At 35.4% G+C, this 27,114-nt stretch overlaps 1 protein-coding gene across 6 annotated transcripts in view; it reads left to right on the forward strand.

Annotated features, from left to right (window-relative positions):
• TAOK3 (TAO kinase 3) overlaps window positions 1–27,114 on the forward strand; it is a 188,933-nt gene that overhangs the window by 113,645 nt on the left and 48,174 nt on the right. For 4 of the 6 annotated variants that reach the window (XM_033836922.2, XM_073790100.1, XM_019950242.3 and 1 more), the window contains 7 exons: window positions 278–379; window positions 4,140–4,185; window positions 5,093–5,189; window positions 7,593–7,706; window positions 8,891–8,982; window positions 19,981–20,074; window positions 21,097–21,178. In XM_033836922.2, coding sequence (XP_033692813.1) covers window positions 278–379; window positions 4,140–4,185; window positions 5,093–5,189; window positions 7,593–7,706; window positions 8,891–8,982; window positions 19,981–20,074; window positions 21,097–21,178 — 627 coding nt within the window. Of the gene's footprint in view, window positions 1–277; window positions 380–4,139; window positions 4,186–5,092; window positions 5,190–7,036; window positions 7,124–7,592; window positions 7,707–8,890; window positions 8,983–19,980; window positions 20,075–21,096; window positions 21,179–27,114 lie in introns of those variants that run through there. The other 2 variants (XM_073790101.1, XM_073790102.1) reach the window with 2 other exon arrangements.

Below are 27,114 nucleotides of genomic sequence, written 5' to 3' on the forward strand. Positions count from 1 at the left end.
GAGCATATAATAAACGTTCCTAATATTCTACCTCAGTCGACTATTTTGTGGAATAGAACATGGATTAGTGTAATGGATTTATTATAATATATTTGGTGATTGATTTAATTTATAGGTAATAAAACAAGAAATAACGCAAGTTTAAATTGCTTCTTTATGTATTAAACATTCTCTTTGTCCATTTAAAATAATGAAAAGACTATTTTATATGTATACTTGAAAATAAAATACTGTTTTCTGTTCAAAAATTATGATATTTTCTTTCTGACTTAAATAGAAATGGCAAGATATTCTTAAGGAGGTCAAATTTTTACGACAATTGAAGCATCCTAATACTATTGAATACAAAGGTTGTTACTTGAAAGAGCACACCGCTTGGGTAAGTAAGAGGACCTCTATTGTCTTTTTATTTTTTCCTATTAAAATTTTTTTCTTTTCCTTTTTTTCTATTATCTCTTTGGTCTGTAAAATTATCAGCCCATTTCTGTCCCATGTGATTTTTGTTTGTCAGTATTTACCATTTGTTACTTCAGAGTGTGCCATTATGGTATACATTCTGTAAGTTTAAGCATGACATCTAGTCTACAGGAAATTTTATTCTTAAACACTCAACAAGGAGAGAGTGAAAAGCTAACATCATTTTATAATGATTTATTTGCAAAAGTAAAAAGCAGTGCCTTTTATTCTCATCCTAGAATTTTTATCTTTGTCATTTCTCATCCCCTACTCCAATTCCCCCCAAATTTGGAATTATGCTTGATATTACCATCACTGTCTAAGTTTTTTACCAAACAGAGCCTGGATTATGATTAGTCTATCTTCTTACTATATTTTTATTTTACATGATTTTGTTTCTGATTTTAGGTTAGCACATTAGACATTGTCTAGAACAAGTAAATGCTATACCTTGTACTTTATGGGATTGCACATTCCAATTTAAAGTATTCAATATCACTGTCATTTATTGAATACTTACCAATATACAAGTCCTTTCCTGTACATGATCTCCAATTAGGGAATGGAATTTTTGTTCCCAGATAGAATATCAAAGGTTAAACATAAACCTTTCTGCTCAAGGAATTCTTAAGATATCTAGAGCCATTGCTTCTGTACTGAGCAGAAGAAATTAATAAGAGGAGTATCTCATTCTATGGAAATCAGTTCTCTGGCAATCTCAGCTGTCTTGAAGGAGTCAAGAAAGGGATTTTGAGCAGGCAGAATAAATGTTACAAAATCAAGTGCTAGATATCATGTGTTTCAAAACTTCAGAAAATCCTCCGAGCTCTTATTTGAAGCCTGTTTACTCTTAGATTACATAGAATGCTAATAAGTTTGGTTACCTAGTGTTTGTCTATAAGGATTTGATAGGCTAATTAGAAGGAACTCACAGAACTAAAGCTGCTGGAGACATGCATACAAATAGCCATAACTAATTTGACCTGAAGGAAGAAGTTGGGGAAGTTAGAAAGCAGACCTAACAATTTAAAAGCAGAGCAACTAGAGCTGATAATTGTCAAGGGCAAACGGCCAGCCACAGCTCAGGTGCCCTTGTGTTATGGAATAATTGGGAAAAGAATGTTTGGGACAGAAATACAGAGTTAACATGTAATTTTAAATATAGACCCATAACTATAAACATACTCTAGTCGGTTCTAAAGTTCTATGTTCATTTTCCTTATACTCAATTTAAGGAAATTATATGTTTGTATTAATTTACATAATTTAAGAAATCAGAGGGAATTCCCGGCCGGTCCAGTGGTTAGTACTCCGTGCTTTCACTGCTGAGGGCCCAGGTTCCATCCCTGGTCAGGGAACTAAGATCTTGCAAGCTGTACAGCACAGTCGAAAGAATAAATAAACAAAAAAATTTTTTAATTATAAAAATTAAAATAAAAGAAATTAGAAAACTGAGTAATACAGTTGAGAAATGTTTCCATCAAAACTGATTAAAAATAGTTTGTCAATTATACCTTAATAAAGCTGAAGAAAAAAGAAAAATAGTGCACCTAAAAGGCTAATGTTCATTATAATATTCACTTATGTGGACGCTTTCATTTCACAATAAGAAGTAAAATTAATGTTTCTGAATCTTACTTTTTTTTAAATAATAAATTTATTTATTTTTGGCTGCATTGGGTCTTCGTTGCTGTGCATGGGCTGTTCTCTAGTTGAGGCGAGCGGGGGCTACTCTTTGTTGCGGTGCACAGGCTTCTCATTGCCGGGGCTTCTCTTGTTGCAGAGCATGGACTCTAGGCGCGCGGACTTCAGTAGTTGTGGCACGCGGGCTCTAGAGAGCAGGCTCAGTAGTTGTGGCGCACAGGCTTAGTTGCTGTGTGGCATGTGGGATCTTCCCAGACCAGGTCTCCTGCATTGGCAGGCGGATTCTTAACCACTGCGCCACCAGGGAAGCCCTGAATCTGCTTACTTTTAATATAAAGCAGAAAACTATAATAAAGTTTCTAAACTTTAAAGTTTCTCATATTGTTTTAGATTATTCCAGAAATGGAATAATTTTTATACATTATGTATATTTAATTACATCTATAAATATATAATAAATTTAATAAAGTAGATGTATGTCTTTATTATATATAATAATATATATGTACGATATATGATATATTGTGTACCTTGCTACTGGAATAAATTCAGAAGAATATGTGTATGTTATGTTATGTACAATTATATATTATAATAATATATGACATATAATAATATATAATATTATAGCTCATATCCTTCTAAAATATTCCAGTAATGCAGGGTACATAATACATAAATGTTTTCACATTAATTTTTTTTAATGAAGGAACCAATATGTTAATAGTAGTTGTGTCTATGTGATTATAGGAAATTTGTATTTCATAATAAGCATGTTGTGTTTTTTTAGAATAACAAAATAATAATTTGTAGGTGTGTGTGTGCTTGTGTGTATATGTGTGGAGATTGGTCACTGAGCACTCCACTTCTGACCTTGGCTATAAATCAGTAGTAATCTGGAATGCCTAAAATAGCTAAGATGAGAGTAAAGAAAGAGTTTTCTCATTTTTGCTTTTCACAAGCCTCCCAACATTGCAAAGCCAACAGATATCAATATTAATGTAATAGTATTGTTCTAGAAATATTTTAAGATATAAATTGAAATATTCCATCTCTCAGGAATTCAAGCTAATGTAATAATACATAGCAGGATACTTTTTTTTTTTTTTTTTGCGCGGTACGCGGGCCTCTCACCGTTGCTGCCTCTGCCGCTGTGGAGCACAGGCTCTGGACGCGCAGGCTCAGCGGCCATGACTCATGGGCCCAGCCGCTCTGCGGCATGTGGGATCTTCCCGGACCGGGGCACGAACCTGTGTCCCCTGCATGGGCAGGCGGACTCTCAACCACTGCACCACCAGGGAAGCCCCAGGATACATCTTTAGATTGAGTTCTAACCAGTGTTTTCTTGTTTAGAACTTTTCAATTTTATTTTATTTTATTTTATATTTTGGCTGCATTGGGTCTTAGTTGTGGCACACGGGATCTTCACTGAGGCATGCAGGATCTTTCATTGCAGCGCGCGGGCTTCTCTCTAGTTGTGGCGTGCAGGTTTTCTCTCTGTAGTTGTGGCACGTGGGCTCCAGGGCTCAAGGGCTCTAGTTGGGGTGCGCAAGAGCTTAGTTGCCCTGCAGCATGTGGGATCTTAGTTCCCCGACCAGGGATCAAACCCATGTTCCCTGCATTGGTAGGTGGATTCTTCACCCCTGGACCACCAGGGAAGTCCCAGAACTTTTTAAAATGTGAAAGTAGGGAATTTACTGCTTACTTGTTTGTATTATTTAACTAATAATTTCCAGTATAGATTTTACTGGCTCATTTATTTGGTTGCCACTTTCCAAGTTACAAAATTTAATTTATACTCCAACCTAGGCACCTTAAATCCTTAAATATAATCCCCATATTGTCTTAGACCAATTCCAGTTTCAAATAGGAAATAACAAAAACAGAAATTCCGATTTCAAATAGGAAATAACAATAACAGGTTCAGATGAATCAGAATATTTATTCTCCTAGTATTCTTAGTTCCTTGGTTAGTTGGTTGGTTTTAGCAGTTTCTTATTAACCTACATTATTCTGGTTATTATTTCAATCTGTTACAGTTGGTGATGGAATATTGCTTAGGCTCAGCCTCTGATTTGTTAGAAGGTAAGGATAAAAGCACTATCCCCTTCTTTTTTACCTTGACCAGAATGTTGTCTACTCCTGTATTAAAGCACACCTTGGGCAAACTAAATGGTTAATGACTTAGACTTAAGGGTTATGTGGATAAGCCATGCAGACTCTGTCTCTGCCGTGTCGCTGAAAATATCTGAGTAATGATTAGCAGCCCTCCCGCTGTTTTAATTCATGGCCCATCCAGGGCAGGTACTATTAAAATGTTTGGGTTGTGTGATGTAGTATGTGTAGCCAAAAACATCAAATTCATGTGTATGTATGAAACAGAGGTAGATGGTATCGGTATCCAAATTATATTGATATTTAACCCTTTCACATCTCTTGACTGACCCAGTTCTCCTCTGCAGACGCTGTTATAATCAGAGACTGAGTTAAAATTTACATTAAAAAAAAAACTTTCTTATATTATCCATGATCTCTGAATAGAAATTGCTTATTAGCTGCTTTCACAAATAATGAAAACCTGTAGTTAGAAGGGGTACTTATACATGGCTTGCGGCAGAGGAGAATAATGCAACCTAAAACACTCTAGGCACTTAAAATGTCAGAGGGCCTTGTAAATTTGGGCCTGATCAGTTGGAATCAGTGTGGCTTTGACTTGCAACTGACAAGTAAATTAACAATTGTTGCAGTGATTATCAGGCTTTGTTTTATTTTATTTTGAAGGGGTTTGTTTGTTTTTATGCTTCAGTTTCCTGTTATCTGGTTATTTATTGTTATTCTATAGAAAATATATATCCTATGTATTTAGGTGAACGTGTTCCCAAATTGTCATTTAAGAAAAAGTATATAATTCAGCCTGCTATAGCTGTATAATATAATAAAAATAGGAATGAAACTGATCATCTATTCCTGGCTTTTTTTTTTTTTTCCTCAGTTCATAAAAAACCACTTCAGGAAGTGGAGATCGCTGCCATTACTCACGGTGCCTTGCAGGGGCTAGCCTACCTACATTCTCATGCATTGATTCATAGGTAAGATTAGAGGCCAGTTACATTTTCATTTCAGTTACAGGACAGTCTGTTCAAGGAACCTTGAAAATTAGTGCATGCTCCAATTTTTAGGGTGCCTAAGAATTTATGGGAAGCAAATAGATTGCTGCTGCTTCTGGATGTAAAGAGTAAAGTTGCCCGGATTTAGTTCCTATCTCTTGGTCTCTCGCATATAACCACAAAGACTTATATCATCTCTGTTCTGTAGGTAACTATTCTCCAGGCATAGTGTTGCAGGGAAATTTGAAGAAGAGCCCAGCAACCTTTTGATACTGTCAAGAAAAAAAGGAAAGAAAATTAGCCTTCCTTGCATATATTTATTTCCTAGCTGAGTTCTTCTCCCTTTCCTGTTGCAAATAACAAATCAATCTCATGTAAATGTATGCTGTTTTATCAATTTTACATTTTTTGCATTTCTTTAGTCCATATAGATATTTAGGAAGGTATTATTGTCTTCATTTTGGTAGATGAAGAAACTGAGACTTAAAAAGATTTAAATAACTTGCCCATAGTTTCCTAGCATTTATGTAATAAAGATTGAAACTCAGATTTTCTAACTCCTAATCCAAGGCTTCCCTCTAAATTACATTTTCTTTATCACAGCCCCACTCTCCTCTTTCCAACCTACTTCCCATCACTAACTTCTTAACAAAGATGTTGTTACCAATTTTTCCTTCTCTCAGTAAAGAACTTCTAGTACTGTTACTTTAATGAATGGTGACCAGGTAATGGAATATGAGGTAGGCATAAAGGACCTGAGATGGCTCAAAAACAGAAGAAAAAAAATTTTACATTTACTAGGAAGAAATGAAACTATTAAGTCATAGGTTCCCCTTTTGCTTCTGTTTTAATCGTCCTAGAGTAGCCATCACAGTTACTGGTACATACCACAAAGCAGAACTCCCTCAAGATAGGCAGACCAAAATTCCTGCCATGAATTTGGCTTATTCATAAGGATGAAGAATGAACGTAACCATGTCTAATAAATATTGATAAAATTAATTTAACTGTAATTTACGGATTTGACAATTTTAAAGTATAGATATGTATAAACTTTAAAGTGTATATCTATCTATCTTTGGTATTAAGATGTCATTACTGAATACCAACTTGTTTATGACAGTTTTGCCTGCTCCTGTTTTAAAGGTCAGTTCAGGTTTCTGTGCCTTTATTACCTCAATTTTCACATTAATTTAATGTTTTATTCTATACTACACTTTATCTTTTTTAATAGGTAAAAAGAGTTGAAAAGCCAAAAAGCTTTTAAAGAATGCTCTTTATTTAAAAATAAATTCAGATTCTTATTGTTTTGATTTAAAAGGCAAGCCAGGGTTAGTGAAAAGATATTTTCTGTTGTACGAGAAATAAATAATGCTTTTTTTAGTTCTCTCTTCCAATGCCTAATGTCTTCATGAGGAAAGAAACTGAATTTTCAAGGGAAGATTTTTGGAAAAGTTATTTTGGGAGCATTTGAACCTTTCATTTTCAACTTAACATGTTTTCCTCATTCCCTCTGCTTTATCTTTCCATTGCCCATCAACGTACAATTCTTAGTTCCTAGTACTCATTACACCTCATGACTTTTTTAAAGAGAATAAGGAGTACGTCCACATCTTCTCATTCCAAATTTTCATACTGCAGATTAAATTTTTTTAAATCATGTTTTTTAAACTTTTTGCTGCATAAAATATCTAGTAGTTTTAGTAGTAACCACTTGAGATTCTTTGTAATAATACAATAGAAATGCAATTTCCTAACCCCTAATCCTTGTTTGTTTTGATCTTTCAGGGTCTTCTTTTTACTGTACAGTGTTATTTTTAAAATAACACCTTCTCTATAACATGTACTCTCAAATGCCTTAGAGTTGCAGTTACAATTAAAGGCAGAGAGAAAGGGTCACAGGCAAGAAAGAAAAGGTATGTGTGTAGTTGAGGTTTATTGGTAGGTAGTCGATACAGAGTCACTGAAGGTTTGTTTAGACTGACTCCAAAAATGTCATGAAATTTGGAAGAGAAAAAAAAAAGGCAGTTACAGATGGTGCCAATTTTCCCCAGCACAAGCAATACTGTTGGTGACTGGATTCAGCAACTAATATGATTTTGTAAGTGTAGCAACTGAGTAGGTTTCCTTGTCGGCCATGTCTGCCTTTTTTCTCATTACATTCCCTCCCTCTAAAGAAAGCTCTACCTTTTAGTAATTACTATGACCTACCAGTAAGTACACCTGGGCCCCCTTACAACATGCAGTAATCACTAAATCCCCTTCTGGCTATCTGAGCAAGGTTTTTTTTTTAATAAACTTTTTGTCTTATTAATTGCATGCTCTGACCTATTCCATAATCAAAATTGAAAAGTAATTTTCTAACCCTCTTATTTTTTCCTATAGGGATATTAAAGCAGGAAATATTCTTCTAACAGAGCCAGGTCAGGTGAAACTAGCTGATTTTGGATCTGCCTCAATGGCTTCTCCTGCCAACTCCTTCGTGGGCACACCTTACTGGTATGTGGAATTAAAAAACATGACATAGTTTTAAAATATGTGTATATAAACAAGATGGACTCATAGCACTGGTTTTGTTTGTTTGTTTTTGACAGTGTCTCACCATGTGTCTCAAATGAGATTTCATTAGGAAGGATAGAAAACTCACTAGCAAAAAAGAAACCCTCAGACTTAGTATAAAATTTCCAGTGACTTTAAATTGTTCAAATAAGGTTGATGTCACTGTGTGTAAACTGAGTAGGATTATCAACTCACTGACCAAGCTCAGGTTTTAGACTTCATTTGAAGTTTCTTTTGAACTTTTCTCTTCAGGCAGAGTCTCTAGGTGAGAACAAGGTAGTTTCTTTAACCTTCTGTAGCCAATGAGCATAAATTTTACCTTTCAATGAAAGAAATCCAGATTCTTGTTTCTGTTGAATTCTCTGATACTTTACCTCACTTGTCATTCTGACTTAAAGTTTCACCCCATTCTATTCAAGACTCCTTTCCTTCCTTTCATAGATACATTGGAATTTCACTGTACCTTGGAGAATGAATTATACCTCTGGAAAATTACTTGCCTACTAAAAAAAATCAGCTACTATTTGAATATTTTTCCACTATCATCAAATAGTATCTATTAAGCAACTACTTACATACACTAATAGAGAACAAAGCATATTAAACTATATGGCCCTTACCCTCCTAATGAAAATCCATTACGGACAAACAAAATAATATCCATTATTATAGCCAGTTTATTTGTTTTTTAACTTGTAACATCTTTGAAATATCTGATTGTATTGCTTTATGTAATTGCATAAAGTATTCTTCATGTTGTTTAAAGTAGTTTATTTAAATGTTTCATACATATTAATCCTTTACCAATCTCTCTGAGGTAGCTAATAAAATTCTCTCCATATTATGGATGAGGAAACTGATATACAGAAAGGTTAAGTAACTTAGCCAAGACCAAAGGATAGTAAATGGTGGAACCATGATCTGGTGAAATATATTGTTTCATGTAAATCACTGAGTGTATTGTTTATATTTTGAATAGTGTTTTTTCAAATTATTTGTGTAAGAAAATTATAACTTTATCAGATAAAACTTAGAATATGCCCCAAACAGCTATTTTATTGAATCACTTTATCAGGTGAATTTTTTTAATTTGCAACTTGAGTTTTGTACATTATGTTTGGCAGGATGGCTCCAGAGGTGATCTTAGCTATGGATGAAGGACAGTATGATGGGAAAGTTGATATTTGGTCACTTGGGATCACTTGTATTGAAATGGGTGAGTAAAGAGTTGTTTTCATTGTACTTTTGAGAATCACTCCGTATTATGATTGTTAATTCACTTATCCAGTGATTATTTAATGAGTTACTGCTATATATGTGCTAGGCAATGTGAATTTACTATATTTTTTTCTATGCTTTGGTATAACATCATAAGATTGCTTTTCTCTGCTATATTAAGAAAAAGAGTTTTGAGCAGATATGGCAGCTAACAAATGTAAGAATATACAATAGTTAGAATTAATATTTGAAAAATATCCATTCTCCATAGCATGAGTGATGATATATGTCCTTCATAGTAATATTCATTACTTAATTTACATTCCTATTTGTATAAGGGAAATCTGGAAAAGTAATAGCAGGCTTATCAAAGATTGGACTCTAAAAAGTAATAGCAAAAGTAATAGTAGGCTTATTAAAGATTGGACTCTAAAAACTGACATGGGACTTCCCTGATGGCTCAGTGGTTAAGAATCCACCTGCCAATTCAGGGGACATGGGTTCGAGCCCTGGTCTGGGAAGATCCCACATGCCACAGAGCAACTAAGCCCATGCACCACAACTACTGAGCCTGTGGTGTTAGAGCCCGCGAGCCACAGCTACTGAAGCCCGTGCTCCGCAACAAAGAGACGCCACCGCAGTGAGAAGCCCACGCACCGCAACGAAGAGTAGCCCTGCTCGCGGCTCTAAGCTCGCGCAGCAACGAAGACCCAACAGAGCCAAAAATAAAATGAATAAAAACTAACCTATATAGAGAGAAACCCCAGAGAAAACTTCATATTAGGGGATACCCCCAGCTTTAAAGTTGTCCTCCAAATATTGTTGCAATTATCTAAAATTGTCTAACATACCACAGAATCTCAATCCTCTGGTTGCATATTTTGAACTTTAGTATAACTTAAAGTTACCATTATCCATTGGTATACTGGTAATTTTAACCAATGACCCCCCTGGTGGGCGAGGGGAAGCATTTTGTAGCATTTGCCAAATTCTGTGGTGTAAGTATCCCCACCATAGCCAATTTCACGTTATCAGTTTGAATCACTAAGTGTGGAGTTGGAGAAAGGTATGCACAGCTAACCTTCGAAAGCCAGTGTGAGCTGGCTCCAGCACAACAGTGCCTTTATTTAGATTTTTTATTTAAAATTTATATAAATATGTCTAGTTTTTTAACAATCCATTTTAAAAATTTCTTTGTCGAGCTTTAAAATTTGTTTAATTTCTTCTATGTTGTTTAATATAGGGTTTTTTTGTTTAATTTCTTCTATATTGTTATCCAAATTTGTCCTAAGGATTTCTAAGTTCCGTTTGATTCTCAGAGTGTAGTTTTCTCTTTCCCTAAAATGTTTGGCCTACAGAGATGACTTGGGATATGTTTGTATTGCATTTCCAGTTGCTTCATTGACCTCTTCCAACAAAGAAACATATGATAAAGATACACAATTTGTCTTTTTTTTTTAATACTAAAGAGATGTTAGTGAAGAAAAAAAAAATTCAAGGAGGAAACAGAATATTTACTTAATTTTTTAAAATAAGTAACATTCATGTGTTTTGTAAATCAAAAAATATAAAAAGATAGGCAGTGAAAGGACTTCTTCTACCCCTGGCCCTATTCATACAATTCCTTCCCCACCCCTGTGAACACACACAGGGAACCTCTGTTATTAATTTCTTGTATATCCTTCCAGAGTTTCTTTACAAATATGTATATTTTTATATATGTTATATATGTGTATGTATGTATATATGTATTTATTTATTGTGTGTGTGTGTGTGTGTGTGTGTATTTATAATATATAACCTTCCATATCCGTGCCTTCCATATCCATGGATTCAACCAACTGCACATCAAAAATATTTGGGAAAAAAAAAATTCTGGAAAGTTCCGCAAAGCAAAACTTGCATTTGCCATTCTTTGGGCAGCTATTTACATTGTATTTACAACTATTTACATGATATTTACATTGTATCAGGTATTATAAGTAATCTAGAGGTGATTATATGGGAGGATATGATTAGGTTATATGCAAAAACTATGGCATTTTATATAAGGGACTTAAGCATCCACAAATATTGTATTCTGGGGCAGGCTGGGGCAGTCCTGGAACCAGTCCCCAACAGTTACTGAGGGACGACTCTAGAAATATGTATATATGCTTACTATATTCCCTTTTACTCCTAAATTAACATATACAATTGGTTCTATACTTTGATTTTTCACTTAATACCATCTTGGATCACTGTTTTATATTAGTAACTTAGACACTTTTTCATTTTTTACTGGCATTATGTTATTCCATTATATGGATATACCATGGTTTATTTGACTGGTCCTCTATTAATGGATATTGAGGTGGTAGATTTCTTTTTTAGTTTCTGATATTGTGTTATTCTCTGTTTCATACGGAACAGATTCATCTTATTAACACTGATTTCGGGGGGCACTCCGCAGAAATATTCGCATACTTTTAAAAGGATTCATGACAAACTTCCAGAAATATTTTGTAGAATTTGACAAGGTAGCCCTAAAATTCATAGAGCCAAAACCAGTCAAGACAATTCTGAAGAAACAGAATTTGGACAGAAGAGTCACTATACCACAGTCCAAACCATAATAATTAAATCAGTATGGTCAATAGAACAGACTAGAATGCCTAGAAACAGACTCATCTATAAGTCAGATTTTGGTATAAGACAAAAAAGACATTAAAGATCAGTGGTGAAAGGATGGCCTCTTTGATTAATAATATGAGACAATTTGTTAATTATATAATAAAAGCCAAAATTAAATTTCTAGCAAATGCCATACACAAAAATAAATTCCAGATTTTAGTTAAATACTCAAAAGTAAAATTTTAAAACTTTTAGGAAAAGATCCTTTATGCCTCAGTTTCCTTACCTATAATATAGAGATAACAATCCCATGAAGTAAGTGCTATTATAATGAAGATTAAAGAATTAATGAATATAAAGTACTTAAAACCTGGCCTGGCATGTAATAAGCACTATGTAAGTATAATTAATATTATATTATTCTAGGAGTATACCTTTATGGGTATAGGGAAGAATTTTTCTAAACAATATTTAAAAAATAATGACAAATATAATAACTATTAGTACTTTAAAATATAAAGCTATATAAAACACAAAAATTAAAAGGTAAGCATAGACTGATAGAAAGTAGTTGAAACATATCTACCCAACAGAGTATTGGCCCAGAATTTATAAAGAACTCTCACAATTTCTTTACCAAAAAGAAAAAGATAAATAGCCAGTAGAAAAATGGGCATGAATATGATCAAGCGATTAACATTGAAAAGAAGACCTAAATGGACAACAAGCATCAGAAGATACTCTGCATCATTAGTAATCAGGGAAATGCAAGTTAAAACTATTTCACATCAGACTGGTAAATTTTTTTTTAAGTCGAAAGTTAATAAATTTGGAGAAGCTGCTAAAGAAACAGGAACTCTCATACACTATTGATAAGAATGTAAATTGGTATAAACATTTTGGAGGGCAGGTTGGCAGCATCTGGTAATAGGGATGTCAATTGGTATAACCACTTTGAAGGGCAAGTTGGCAGCATCTGGTAGTAGGAATGTCAGTTGGTATAACCACTTTGAAGGGCAAGTTGGCAGCATCTGGTAAGGATGATGAGGAGGAGTGTCAGTGACTCAACATTTCACTTCTAAGTATACACTTTAGAAATTTTATGCACGTACACTGGAACATGTGTGAGGCTGCAACCTTGTTTGTAGAAGCAAGAAATGGTGGAAACAACCAAATTCTTATGATGAGCTGGATCTACATGTATCATCATGGATAAATCTCAAATCATAACATTGAATAGTTAATGAACAAAGTCACTGAAGTTTAGGTATAGTACGATGCCAATTGTGAAAGCTTTATAAACAATTTTATATATTATTTATGAGCATATATATACTAATAAAACATAACATAGATGTAAGAGATACCATCTCAGAATAGTAAACTCTGGAGGGCAGAAGAGGAATAGTTATATCTCATTTTGTTTTAGAAGAAAATATCTGAAACAAATATGACAAAATAATGTTAAATCTAAGCAGTAGGTGTCTGTTATAATACTGTGCAAATTTTTATGTATTTCAAATATCAAATTAACTTTTTTAAAATTAGAAATAAATGTACATTCCTTTGGTTTGAAAAAAAAACAAACTATTCTCTGTGTAGCATGGAGTTAGCAATTAGACACCCTGGATTTGAATCTTGGCTTTACCAGCACTTAGCTGGCAGGACAGTTATGTGTGGCTGCATATAACACCAGCAGGCATTCTCATAGTCTAGGATGTGAATGACACCTTCTGGGGTTGTGTAACGTGTTGATTCTGACGATGAGACCTTGGACAATTTTCTAAACTTCCCTAAGCCTCAGTTTTCTCATCTAAATGAAAATAACAATACATATAGCATAGGTATTGTCAGACTTCAATGAGATAACATATGTAATGTGTTTAACATAGTGCTTGGCATATATCAATGCTCAAAACAGCTGACTGCATTCATATGTAGGATTATTCCTATTTTTGTCATTTATATTCTAAAGTGAACCAAAATTTTACTTGTAACACTGCAACTGTAATAGCAACTCCTCAGTTACAACACTTTAAAGGGATGTCCCTGGAGTTGAACCTTACAACTAATTAGTGCCCACCCATTGTCTCAGCAAGATTTTTTCTTACCGAAATTTTTCTAAAATATAACATGGATTCTGCCCTTCCCAACCTAATTAAATAGAGCAAACAACACACGCCCTTTTATGATGATTCAGCATTGTCATCACATCAGTTTTTGTACTATGTAGATGTAGTAATGACTGGAGTTTCAAACAGCAGTCGACATTGGTAAAATAGGTGCAGATCCCAGGAGGTACCTTAGTATTTCCTCTCTTGAGACAGGAGAGGAAATGTGCTTAATTTCTGATTTTATCATTTTATAAAAAGGAATTGAAATATATATAACAACATGCTCTCTATATCAGCCTAACTTTGATTGCCTTTTATAAAATGATTTACTGAATCAAAAAACAGAGTAGCCTTCTCCCAAATTGTCTTATCCTCCACAACAGCTAGTCCTTCAAATTAATAGATGATAGTATTAAGTTATGCCTAAGAGCACAGACTATAGTCAGATAAACTTGAGTACTAATTCCAGCTCTGCCATTTTTTAGTTGTATGACTTTGGTCAAGTTATTTTAACTGTCTATGAAATTTGCATAGTAAGATCCCCTACCGTATGGGGATTGTCTGGATTAAATGAAAATGTGGACATAAAGTGCTTATTATTACATCTGGTGTATAGTATGTGTTCAGTAAATGTTAGGCATCATCAGCACAATCCTAGTATATATCATATCTTATCAAATTTTTAATTTACATTTTAACATCTCTTTAAACTGGGAGGTATTTTACAGGCAACAGCATTTTATGATCATAATTGGCAGCATTTTGTTCTGAGTTATACATAAAATAGTGGTACGTCTTAAATTGCGATGCATCTTGTTGTCAATGACATCTTAGATTCAGAGAAAGATGGTAGTACATGCTCAGTTAATATTCATAAAATAAAGTTGTTACCAAGGACATTTAAATTCTCGGCAATTATTCAAACTTTATTATACTGGAAATGTAATAAACCATACAAGTACCTCTTTGACAGCTTTACTATACATCTCTATTTCCTTGGCATTAATCTTGTTAATGAACACATAAAAGAAGGGTATTTTTTTTTACATGAAAGATGATTAAACTGCTGCATATATAAACCTAAGCAATGATTTTTCTAAGTTTTCTGTATGTTTCAGGTTTAATGAAATTCCAGGTACAGACAGTATACTTTAAATTTTACTTTTAATGTTGAAATTACAGTGAAAGTTGTGGATAGTGCCTGAATAATGTGTTGTCCCCTTTCCTTATGATATCTCTTCTATGACAGTGTATATATATATTTTAAACATCTTTATTGGAGTATAATTGCTTTACAATGGTGTGGTAGTTTCTGCTTTATAATAAAGTGACTCAGTTATACATATACATATGTTCCCATATCTCTTCCCTCTTGCGTCTCCCTCCCTCCCACCCTCCCTATCCCACCCCTCTAGGTGTCACAAAGCACCGAGCTGATCTCCCTGTGCTCTGCGGCTGCTTCCCACTAGCTATCTATTTTACATTTGGTAGTGTATATATGTCCATGCCACTCTCTCACTTCATCCCAGCTTACCCTTCCCCCTCCCCGTGTCCTCAAGTCCATTCTCTCCGTCTGCATCTCTATTCCAGTCCTGCCCCTAGGTTCTTCAGAACCTTTTTTTTTTTTTTTTAGATTCCATATATATGTTATAACAGTGTATGTTTTTTAAAAGCCCCTAATCTGTACATTGAATCACTGAGGTGTCATTAGAAAGCAGGAAGATGATAATGCTGCTGGCACTCTCTCTCTTTCCTGGATCAAACTCCAAGGTCCCTAAGCGGTTAAACCTGCTTTACAAATTATCTTTTGATAAATTGATCTTCCGCTGAAAAACCTAGGTAAATTCATGCATCCTTGGAAGCTTCTTGGACATTGAAATTGTCCAGTCACCAGATATTTTATTTTTTGAGATTATTTCAAGAGGAGTTAATTTGACACTCTTCTGTTTAAGCTATAGACCCTTAGTTCACCAGCACAGACCATGGTAGAAGCTGGCAAATGGTTCATCAGCATGACAGGGAATTGACTGTGTTCAGAAATGCATTCTCCAAGGGAAAAAAAGAAAAAAACATAAATGTTGTTTCATAGCTCCTCTGCCTGGAATTTTCTTCTTCCACATTATTATTGCCACTCACTGTTTGTGTTAATAAATGAATGTAGTGATGGCTGTTGAGGCGACAGGGGTATATTTAGTCTTATAAAGCTGCTTCTTCCTTTTTTTTTTTTCATATTGAAATACCAGTACTATCTATTATAAAATGCACAGAATAATTGAAGAGGCACTGAGGTCTAGTGAAAAGACAAGTCTTGGAGTCTTACAGGACTGGGATGAAATCCCAATTTAGCCACTTACTGTGTGGCTTGGTTTCGTTATTTAGACTAGCTTACCCCAGTTCCTTCTGTTGGGAAATTGAAGTAATAGTGCTTATCTTGACAAGCTGTTTTGAGAATTACGAATAACATACCATATGTAACATACCTAAAGTGAATGCCTGACATGTAATAGGAACTCAGTAAGTGGTAGCAATTATTATTATCATTAATTATTACAGTTGTCAACCATATTTGTTCATAAGAAATCTGCCTTTTCATGAAGTGTTTATCCAAAGATGGGGTACTCTCTGATCTTCTTTATTAAAATAAAGCTCAGTCTAGGTGCTCTAATTTAGCATGAGCTTTGCCAAGCAGAGCAGTGTCCAAAGGGTTCTCTGAACCTTGATCTCATAAAACATACATGGAGCATTCAGAAAAAACTTGATCATTATCTTTAAATTAAATAAATCACTGTTTTTTTTCTTTTAATTTAATTAATTCAGCTTTTTTATGCTTTCACCTTTTTCCTTTCTTTGGAGGTGAAATGGCTTACATATCACAAGGTAGCTTCAAAGCACTTCCGGTTCCTGTTCTGTTGCTTATCTAGAAGCTTCTATGCAGACTATTATATTCTACAGTAAAGGCTGACAAGCTTTCAGCTAAGGACCAGATAATAAGTGCTTTAGTCCTTTTAAGTCATATAATCTGTCATGACTACTCAGCCCTGCTGTTGTAGCATGAAAGCAGCCATAGACAACACATTAATGAATGGACATGGCTGTGTTCCAATAAAACTTTACAAAAACAGGCTTCTAGGTGAATCTGACCCACAGGCCATAGTTTCCCAGCCCTTGCTCCATAGTATGCTGACTTAGCAATGAACCCTGTCACTATGGCTCAGAAGATTTATGTAGTACATCTAGCAAAGGACTTGAACATAGGTGAGGCCACCTGAAACTGATACTTAGCTAATGCTTCTCAGACCGTAGAGCTGTGTACTATATTTGGAATGCCTTTTTTCATGTGATTCTCTACTAGAGCTATTCCACCCATAGTGTGGCTGGCTGTCTTCCTGTCTTGTTCACAACAGGGTATCTGCCACTCACAGACCTCACATTCCTGCTCCAAATCCGCTACTGCCTTTCTTATTACTGTTGAATTGGGTTTTGTTGTTTTTGTTCCTTCATCCTCCCCTTTCTAAATTTCTGTTTTCTTCTTTCTTTAGCTCCCCTTCCCTGCTCTTTCTCCTGTGCAATTTCGTGTTCTTCTAAGCAGCTCGAATTGTATACCTTTTGCCAATGAGTGGGAGGGTTCCTATCCTTCTAATAGTGAGTGAAGCCATCACATAGTATCTTGATGTAAGCCCCAAGACTTAGTCACTCCTCAGTCATTTTTGTGACTTCTTGCTGCACAAAGATTCTTTGTTTGTTGACAGATTTTCTTCTTTGCCTTAATTTGCCTTACTTTCATTTACTTATCTAATAGGTATTTTGGGGCCACCCAAAATATATACCAGGTGTTGTGCTCAGCAGTGGGAATGCAAAGATGAGCATAATAGACATTGTTCCTCATGAAGTTTAGTAAACAGAGCATACATTAAGTAAAGAATTACGTAAATAATTAGTTATGGTTGTGATAGGTGGTAGAAAGTTAAAATATAATTTGCAATGACAGAATCTAATGGGACACCTATTCTTGAGAGGTCAGAGAAGGCTTCCCTGAGGAAATGATTGTAAGCATATAATAAGCCTTGAATAAATATTTATTAAATTAATGCAGAAATGCAACTATATTTAAGGTGAAACCTGAAGGATTGGGAAGAATTAACCAGGTAAAGTTTAGGCAACAAAAGTGAGAGGGGAGTCCAGACAGAGAAAGCAACATGTGAACCAACCTGAGCTTGGTTCTTTCAGTGAAGCAACAGATGCATGAGAAGAGAGGGGAAACATTGATTCTCAAAATGAAGTGCTGGAGGTAGCCAGGGTCATGTTAGGAAAGACCAGGAGACTATGTTTAAAGCTCTAGACTTTGTCCTAAAAATCATGGGAATCCATTGATGGTAACATGATGAGTTCCTACTTCCACATGGTTCCAATATTTGAAGTTGTCAGAAGGCCATGCTCTAGAAACTTTCTAGAATCTACCTCCTGATAAATAAAATAAACCTGAGCCTTTTTTTTCATCTTATACATTTGAAACAGGTATAAAATCCCTTTGTCCGCACTGCAGCTTTCAAATTTCCACTTGTTAACAGTTCATTTCCCTATAATAGTGGTATCCATTTGGTGAGTGTAAAGTATCCTGTTGAGAAGTTAATAAACAATATTTGTGGAATCAGAGACTGTCACATTTCAAAAGTATCAGAGATCATTTAGTCAAGACTATGAGGGGCCCCTCCAGAGTATCACTGATAAATAAGTATAGTTGCCTTCTGCTGGAACTCTGCTAATAGCTTAAAGTTCACTGCTATCAACATTATTCATTGTGGGTTTTGGGGGGGGTTGGTTTTTCTTTGCTTTAGCACTCTGGCTTTTCACAAGTTCTTCCTTCTATGAGTAAAAATGTCTTCCCTGTTACTTTTTGTTCCCTGCCGTTAGTTCTTGTTATGTTTCTTAGAATTGCATAGAATAAGCTGAATTCACCTTTTTTTTTTTTTTTTTTTTTTTTTTTTTTTGCGGTATGCGGGCCCGCCCCACCGCTGCGGCCCCTCCGGTCGCGGAGCGCAGGCTCTGGACGCGAAGGCCCAGCGGCCATGGCCCACGGGGCCAGCTGCTCCGCGGCATGCGGGATCCTCCCAGAAGGGGGTGGGGCACGAACCCGCGTCCCCTGCATCGGCAGGTGGACTCCCAACCACTGCGCCACCAGGGAAGCCCTGAATTCACCGTTTTAAAAGTGGTTAAGAGGAGAATCTTTACTTAAAAACCAAGGTGCTCTGATGAAACCTGAGATCACATTATGAATTTTAAAGTGGTACTATATAAAGAATCCATTAGGATAAACACAGTAGAATGAGATAGTGATTTATCTTCTGTGACATAATAACTAATAAATAGCATAAAATTAACTGTACTCAGAACTAGAACCTTATTTCTTTGGTCAACAAATGGAGCACCTAATATTTGAATAATATCTTATTATATATGCCAGAGAATAAATAAAAGAATAAGAGTATTAGGGTTATAAGATCTTGCTCTTAGAGCTTATGATTTCTTTTGAGAGAAAAGATTTGTATGTTTATATAAATGCAATAGGAGAGCACATGCCAAGTGAGCAGTCTACTAAAAGACAGCAATAGAAATTACAAACATGAGATCATGGTGGGCTGGGATGGAGTAAATCTTCTACTAAGAAGTATCTGATTCACTGAGTTTCTTCTTAGAAGGGGATGGACAAGACCTTGCTTACATTTATCCTCCTTTTCCTACCTCCTTTTTACCCTCTACCCTGACTTGTACCAGTTCATTGGCCTGGGTGTGCCTTCAAATGGTGTTTATTGAATTGAATTACTTTACCTCCCATACTGTGTTAGTGATGTTTAAGATGTTCCATTCCATCATTATCCCTTTTTTTCATTCTACTTCTCTGCTTTCTGAATTTTTTTCAATGAATACATATTTTTTATTTTAACTAAAACACACACACACGAAGATGTTCATACCTATTGTGGGAAAACAAAGTCCAGCCTTTTGAAGATACATGTGAAAAATAAGAAAACTTTTTTTTACTCTCTTGAAGTGGGTTCTGTTAGGAGCTTTTCCAGTGTACTTTAAGATGACCAGTAGCTTCTTCTAAATGGCTATCCTGAGCGACCTTAGAGATTAAAATAAGTGGATTATGTGGCATGAGGATAGTAACGAGCTATTGATTTAGTGGCACAGCTTCGCTCATAGTTCCTTATTTCTCCATCTGCCTGATGCCTTGCAAGAACTGCTTTATCGTGTTTCTTTTCTTTCAGCGGAACGGAAGCCCCCTCTTTTCAACATGAATGCAATGAGTGCCTTATATCACATTGCCCAGAACGACTCCCCCACATTACAGTCTAAGGAATGGTAAGACTGAGCTGTTGCTTTAAATTTCTAAGAGAAATCACCATATGTATTTGGCACTTTCATTAAGTTACACTTTAAATATCTGACCTAGAAAGCATTTCATTCCTTCATTGTATGTTGTGATAACTGACACTGATGCTTTATAAGCCTGAACTTTCTACACACACACACACACACACACACACACACACACACACTATATTTCTACCCTCACTATGGCTTCTACTGTGTTCTTAATGTGTGTAGGAATTGAAATTCTACTAGGTACATGCCCTGCTACCTTCCTAACCAGTCTAGTCTCTTAAGTCATGATGGTTTTGTATTGATCACCTCAGTCTTATCACTTCCTAGCAAGGATAAAGTATCCACTCTGATGTCATTATTTTTCTAGTTGTCATTTTTTTTCTTTACTATATGTGTATTTAAATGTGTTGAGACAGAACATATACTATCTTTTCAGAAGATATATTGTTCCTTGCTGAAAATTATGACATTTTGCTAACTATTGGGGCCACAGAGTTATAGAAAAAGGGCGATGTCAAAGAAGAGTAGACAAAATGGAATTTTCAAGAGAGAAAGTGTTTTCATCCAGAAAGCATATTCCTAGGTTCTCTGTCCCTTATGCTTCAAGTTTTACTACCTGGTTATAGGTTGTGGGTAATGGAAGAGTTACCAATTGGTCATGAAGAATATAGGCTTAAGACTTATGAGAGTTGTTATCTTTGGAGAGAAAAATGTACATAAAACCGTTGTATATAAATATAGTATTTTTCATTCTATGATATAACGATTTGACCTTGCTTATATGTTGACTAACTTGAAACTGTCCACATTCATTATCCAAAAGAATTAATTTTAGATACCTTAAACTTGAAAATGGTTCAGTTCTCCTGACATTCCAAAGTATTTTAATAAAAATCTCCTAAAATATAAAAATTTCCCTTGGATGAAAATTATTTAAAGTGATCAGTATGTTCTACAGACCCTGATTTTATTTTCTTTCAATGTATTTGCACACACAGGACAGACTCCTTTAGGAGATTTGTTGATTACTGCTTGCAGAAAATGCCTCAGGAAAGGCCAACATCAGTGGAACTATTACGGGTAATTTTTCAAGTTTATATTTGAGGAGGGGGATTTAAAGTCATGTTGTAGTGGAATATAGTAAATCATTCCCATGGCAGCTCATCATGACAAACTGGATTAGAATATACTGCCTTGTCATTTATCCAGAGATAGTAGCTAGGCATAGAAGTAGCAAGATATGTGCTATATGTTCCCCGCAGAAAGTTTTTCCCCCATCTTTTCCCCTTTTCTTTTTTCTCCCCCTTCTTTTTGCCTTGTGACAAAGAATATTTCTCCTTGCTTTGGTCATCGTTGTGATGTTCCTGTGACTGATATCTGCATAAACTTTAATGCAGTGTTTTCAGGACAGAGACTGCCAGTGGTTCGAATACCAACTCTGGGATTTCAGTTAGGTTGTTGTCAAATCATCAGGCAATGAAGATATGTGATAAACATATAAAACAGACATTTTCATAGCATTGCATCACACATGTTAAGTGCATTCATCTGACTTAAACATAGCATTTTTGGGCTTCCCTGGTGGCACAGTGGTTGAGAGTCCGCCTGCCGATGCAGGGAACACGGGTTCGTGCCCCGGTCCGGGAAGATCCCACATGCCATGGAGCAGCTGGGCCTGTGAGCCATGGCCGCTGAGTCTGCGTGTCCGGAGCCTGTGCTCCGCAACGAAAGAGGCCACAACAGTGAGAGGCCCGCGTACCACAAAAAAAAAAAAACACACATAGCATTTTTGAGCATCTCTTTTCATGTAACATTTTATTGTAGGCTTTATATACATAGGCAATGTGTTCCATTAATATCAGTGAAGTATGTGGGAGTCTTTTACAATCTAAGTATCTTTTATTGGCCACAGAATAGTCCAGGTTGCTTTAATCTTTTCTGCGTATGTGTTTTTCAGCACTTTTTTGTTTGTTTCTTTGTTTGTTTTAAGAAAAACTCAGGATTCTATTGCCTAAATTTGTGAAGGTTAAAAATGTCAGCTGCCTTTATAATTGCACCTTGGCTAAGTCACAGATTCTTGGTTTAGATTTTCTTTTTTCTCAGAACTCTTATTCTGTTATTTTCTGGCTTTGAGTGTTCCTGAAGAAGTAGGTCTGAAGCTGACTAGTTTTTTACCCAGAAGTAAGTTTTTTCTTCTTGTGAGTAACAGGCCACAACAATATGGTGACAGAAGCAACAAGGCAATGGACTCTACCTTATTCTCTTTTGGTGTAGAGCTATCACATGTTCTAGACATGGACTACAGACAGCAGAACACCAGAAACACAGATAATATGTTTATTACTTTGAAGTAGACAAAGATTTAAAAAGCAGGACACAAACAGCACTGCCATAAAGAGAAAAAAATTATAAATTTGGGCTATAAATTAAGGAGAAAAAAAAATCCTCAAAGAGATACTACAAGCATTCAAAGATGATATTTTAGGGCAACAGACAACAAAAGGATATAAAAAACAAATGGGCAGAGGTAAAGAAAGAAACGAAAGAGAAAAATTTAAATATAGATTAAGGGACTTCCCTGGTGGTCCAGTGGCTAAGACTTTGCATTCCCAATGCAGGGTGTCCAGGTTTGATCCTTGGTCAGGGAACTAGAGCCTGCATGCCGCAACTAAGAGCCTGCATACCACACTAAAAGATCCTACACACGGCAATGAAGATCCCACGTGAGATCCCGCATGCCACCACAAAGACCCAGTGCTGCCAAATAAGTATATTTTTAAATAAATAAATATAGATTAAAATCATACCATAAGCAACGAACTAATATAATAAACCAACCCATTTAGGTGTTTCCAATGGTAGATAGTCTTAGGGAAATAAAATTAAATGCAAAAGAAAATTTTCAAAAGATGATTATAGAGAACATGACACATGTGGAAGACAGAGGAGATATATATTCCAACCTATTATTCCTAAAGAAGAAAGCAAAACACATGAAACAGAAGATATTTAAAGATATACCTGAAGAAAACTTTTTTGGAAATAAATGTTTGGATCATTATTTGATTTGATTTACTCTTTGTTTGGTGGGCCAAATCAAGTGAGCCTACCATTTAGTCAACAATGTTTACTGATTGTCTACTGTGTGCCAAGCACTGTTCTAAGCACTGAAAATCATACAGTGATACAAAGAAAAAGATAGTTCCTGCCCTCCTGGAACTTATATTCTAATGAAGGAGTAAGAAAACAAACAAATGATTTGATATAATATCAGAAAAATAAAGCAAGGACTGGGATAAAGAGTAGAACTTTACAAAGTTCTAAGGAAAAGAAAATGTAAACCAAGGATTTGTGACCCAGCTAAGGTGCTCTTCAATTTATAAAGGCAGCTGACATTTTCAAGCCTTTTCTTCTCTTAAAAGCTTCTTCTTAATTACTCAGTAGCAAAATCCAGCCAATCTATTGATGAAAGAAAGAGCAAGAGAGAAAGAGAAAGGGACAGAGGGAAGAAGGAAGAAAGAGTGAATTAGGAACTGGGGAAACTTGTAAAAGGACTGGTGGTGAACATTAAATTTAAGTTTGCTGTCTGATATTTATTATTTATTTACTATTTATTTATTTAGCATTGTAAAGAGACTACATTCTTCATTTTGGCTAGACAGTACACATTTTAGAAGATAAAAAAATAGTGGAAGGGAGAGAATGAAAAGTAAATCTTCCCCTTCCAGCCCCTTCTCTAGAGTTAGCAACCGGTGTCACTAATTTTGTACATGTCCTTCTAGAGATATTCTACGTATATGGAAGTAAATATTCTTTTTTATTTTTGCACCAGTGGTAGCAAACTATAAACGCTGGGGTTTTTTTTAACTTTATAGTGTGTTTTGAGTATTGTTCCATATTACTACATGAAGAACTATCTCATCCTCTCTAATGGCTCCATTATATACTCAAATGGAGTGTAGTTTTTATAACCAACTCATTTATGGTGGTTGCAGTCTTTTGCTATGACAAACTGTGCTGGAATGAATATCCTTACACAGGTGTCATTTTGTACCTATATATACAGATACCCAAAGAATAGGTTCTTAGAAGTGGAATTGCTAATCAAAGGGAATGTGGATTTTAAATTTAAATAAATATTGCCGATTTTCCACCAAAGAAGATGCCCCAATTTATGGTCCATTAACAAAGTATGAGTACCAAAACTTTTTGAGCTTCTAGTCAGATCAGTGAAAAACTTTTCTCACTGTCATTTTAGTTTGTGTTTCTCATTGTGAATTAGACTATCTTTCATATGTTGACAAGCCATTTCTATTTCCTTTTCTATGAATGCTCTACAGTCTTTGCCCATTTGTCTGTTGGGTTGTTGGGTTTTTTCCCTTATTAATTTGTAGTAGATCTTGCAAATATTTTCTTCGTATTTCTCTTTTGATATTCTTTATTCTGGGCTTTTTTGGAGAGGTCATGCAGAAATTTGTTATAAGGAATTCAACTTTTTTTTTTTCTCCAGTTGGCTATCTTGCTGTTCCCAAATACTTTTAAATAATCCATCTTTTCGTCACATTTTCTTCGTGATGTTAAAATGTCACCTTCACATAGGATTAATTTAAATAGAGAACTACAGTAAAATCATTGCTGTGGTCAAAAAGCAGAATGTAAAACTTATAAACATTGACAGTGTAAAAATTGAAAATGTAAAAATAATAACGTAACTAGAAAAAAGTAGGGGTAAGAAAGAAATGTAAATGTACTAATTTTCCTGCTTTTCAGGGTAGATGGTCAATAAATTCTTAAATTGAAAGTCTTTTTTAAGTAACTCTTATGTCTTAAAGCTTTTCATAATTTTTTTTTTTCTTCCCTTAACTTTAGAGGACCCTTTAGGAACTGGTAACTCTTGGTGAAGAAATTATAGCTAATGTTAAGCAATTATTTTACTTCAGACGCTTCTAATTCTATTAAACTCAAATACACCTTAATTTAATAGATTATTCTTTAAATTACCATGTGTAATAAGTTTCTCATGTAAAATTATTTCTGGGTATCCATCATTCTGAGAGAGTGAGAGAGAGAGGGAGGGAGAGTGTCTAAAATGTTATTTCATGACTTAATATTTATTTTTGGATGGTGGAATTTTGAGTGATTGACTTTCTTTTATGCATTTCTCTATTACTTAAATGTTAAAGTAAACATATTTCCAAGAACAAAGAAAGCATTCTTTGAAAATGATCTGAGAACCTTTTAACTGTATGGGTTTAGAGAACAGTGAGGGGATGGGATTGCAGGCAGAGAGAACGAGAGCTAAGACATGCAGGTGTGAAATGCACGGCACGAGGCAAGAATGATTTAGACGTAGGATGCATTGCGTGGGAAGGAGGAGAATGAGTGACTAGATTGGAACCTAGACATTCAAGCAGGAACCCCCTGTAAAGGGTCAGACTTTACGATGGAGGCAGTGAGATGTTTTTAAGATGTTGAGTATATCAGCTTTAAAAAACTTAAACAAGTAAGGGTTTAATTACCTCACGCAATAAGAAGTCCAGGACATTGGGAAAGCAGTCCAGTAATGTAAGCAGCTCAACAGCTCCTCCTATCTCCCTAATTTACCCTCCTTAGTATGTGGCTTTTGTCTTCTTGGTCACAAAATGGCTCCCCATCTCCAGGACTCAGTTTTATTCCTGGCAAGAGAAAGGCAGGGCACAGAGCAAAACAAGCGCCTTCTTTTCTTGTGTCTTGCTTTTTATTCTGGAAAACAAAGCCTTCCTCTGGGGCTTCTGCCTATATCTCATTGGCCAGAACTATTGGTCACGCTATTAACTGCAAAGAAGGGTGGAGTCCAACTTCTTTTACTTTCTACTGCTTACAAGAAAGGAAGGTGAGGAAAAGAGGTTGGAATGGAGGATAAATGGGCCACAGTGTCTGTCACAACAAATGATATGGTCAAATAAGTGGTAGAACACCAGAAAACAAACCCCCAGATAAAGAAACCTGGGTTGCAGCTCTAGTTCTTCCACTGTTTAGCTGTGTAAATCACTTAACCTTCTCTGGGCCTAAATTTCCTCACCTTGGAAATAAAAGAATTTCTAAGAGTTATTCCTGCTCTAAAATTCAGTATCCTAGGTTACAGCTTGAAGTTTACTAAAAACTGATTTGCTCTTATCTAATTGCAGGCACTGGAGTAGCAAAATAATTTACTTTCTCCCTTTCGTTCTCCTCTTGAAATATGCAGGCTACGCTTCCTTCTGGGAATGGTGTTTCATTTTCAGAAAGGACTCTGCATAGGAAGAGATATTTTATAAAAACGGGAGCAAAAGCCACAATTCCCCGGACAGCAAAGTCAGGGTGAAGAACCACAAGACATATAGATTTTTTTCTCACAGTGGTCCTGCTCCTCTTTTATATCTGTTTAACTTACAAAGATATTAAATCTATTCCATCATCTAAGGCTACCACATTACGTCTCATTTTCCCAATATCTTCAAATTATAATTTCACATAAGTGAATTTTCCACATAACTGAAACTTTTCCTTTAAAAAACAAAATTCCCTCCTACTTTTGATCATTTTCTGTGGTAATCTTGTCAAAATATATGATGTGCTTCTCTGCCTTCTTGAAGAAAGTATAATGAATATAATTTCTCTTCTTGATGGTTCAGAAACAATAGCATTTCACGAAGTCTTGTAGTATAAAAGGACTGTATGAAGAGCATTTGCCCCTTTGCAAACTAGCCCACAAACCTTGGTTCTTTCTTATTTGGTTGGTTGGTTGGTGTATTAATCATGGACTTCCCCTCTCTCTACTGTCAGGCAGTCAGAGAACTTTCAAAGGTCTCTTCTTTCGGCAACAAGTAACCCTCTAACAGTTCTCAGTCCTTTATTCTCCCACTTTTGTTCCCTCTTTCTGAATGCTGTAGACTGAGAAACCAGGAAGCCAGAATATCTTAGAGATCGTTGATAATATTGAAAGTGAAGCCCGTTTATACCAAGAAAAACTGAAGGACTTTGGGGCGGATATTTTT

Source organism: Tursiops truncatus, chromosome 13 (assembly GCF_011762595.2).
Source record: "Tursiops truncatus isolate mTurTru1 chromosome 13, mTurTru1.mat.Y, whole genome shotgun sequence".
Classification (NCBI taxonomy): Eukaryota; Metazoa; Chordata; class Mammalia; order Artiodactyla; family Delphinidae; genus Tursiops; species Tursiops truncatus.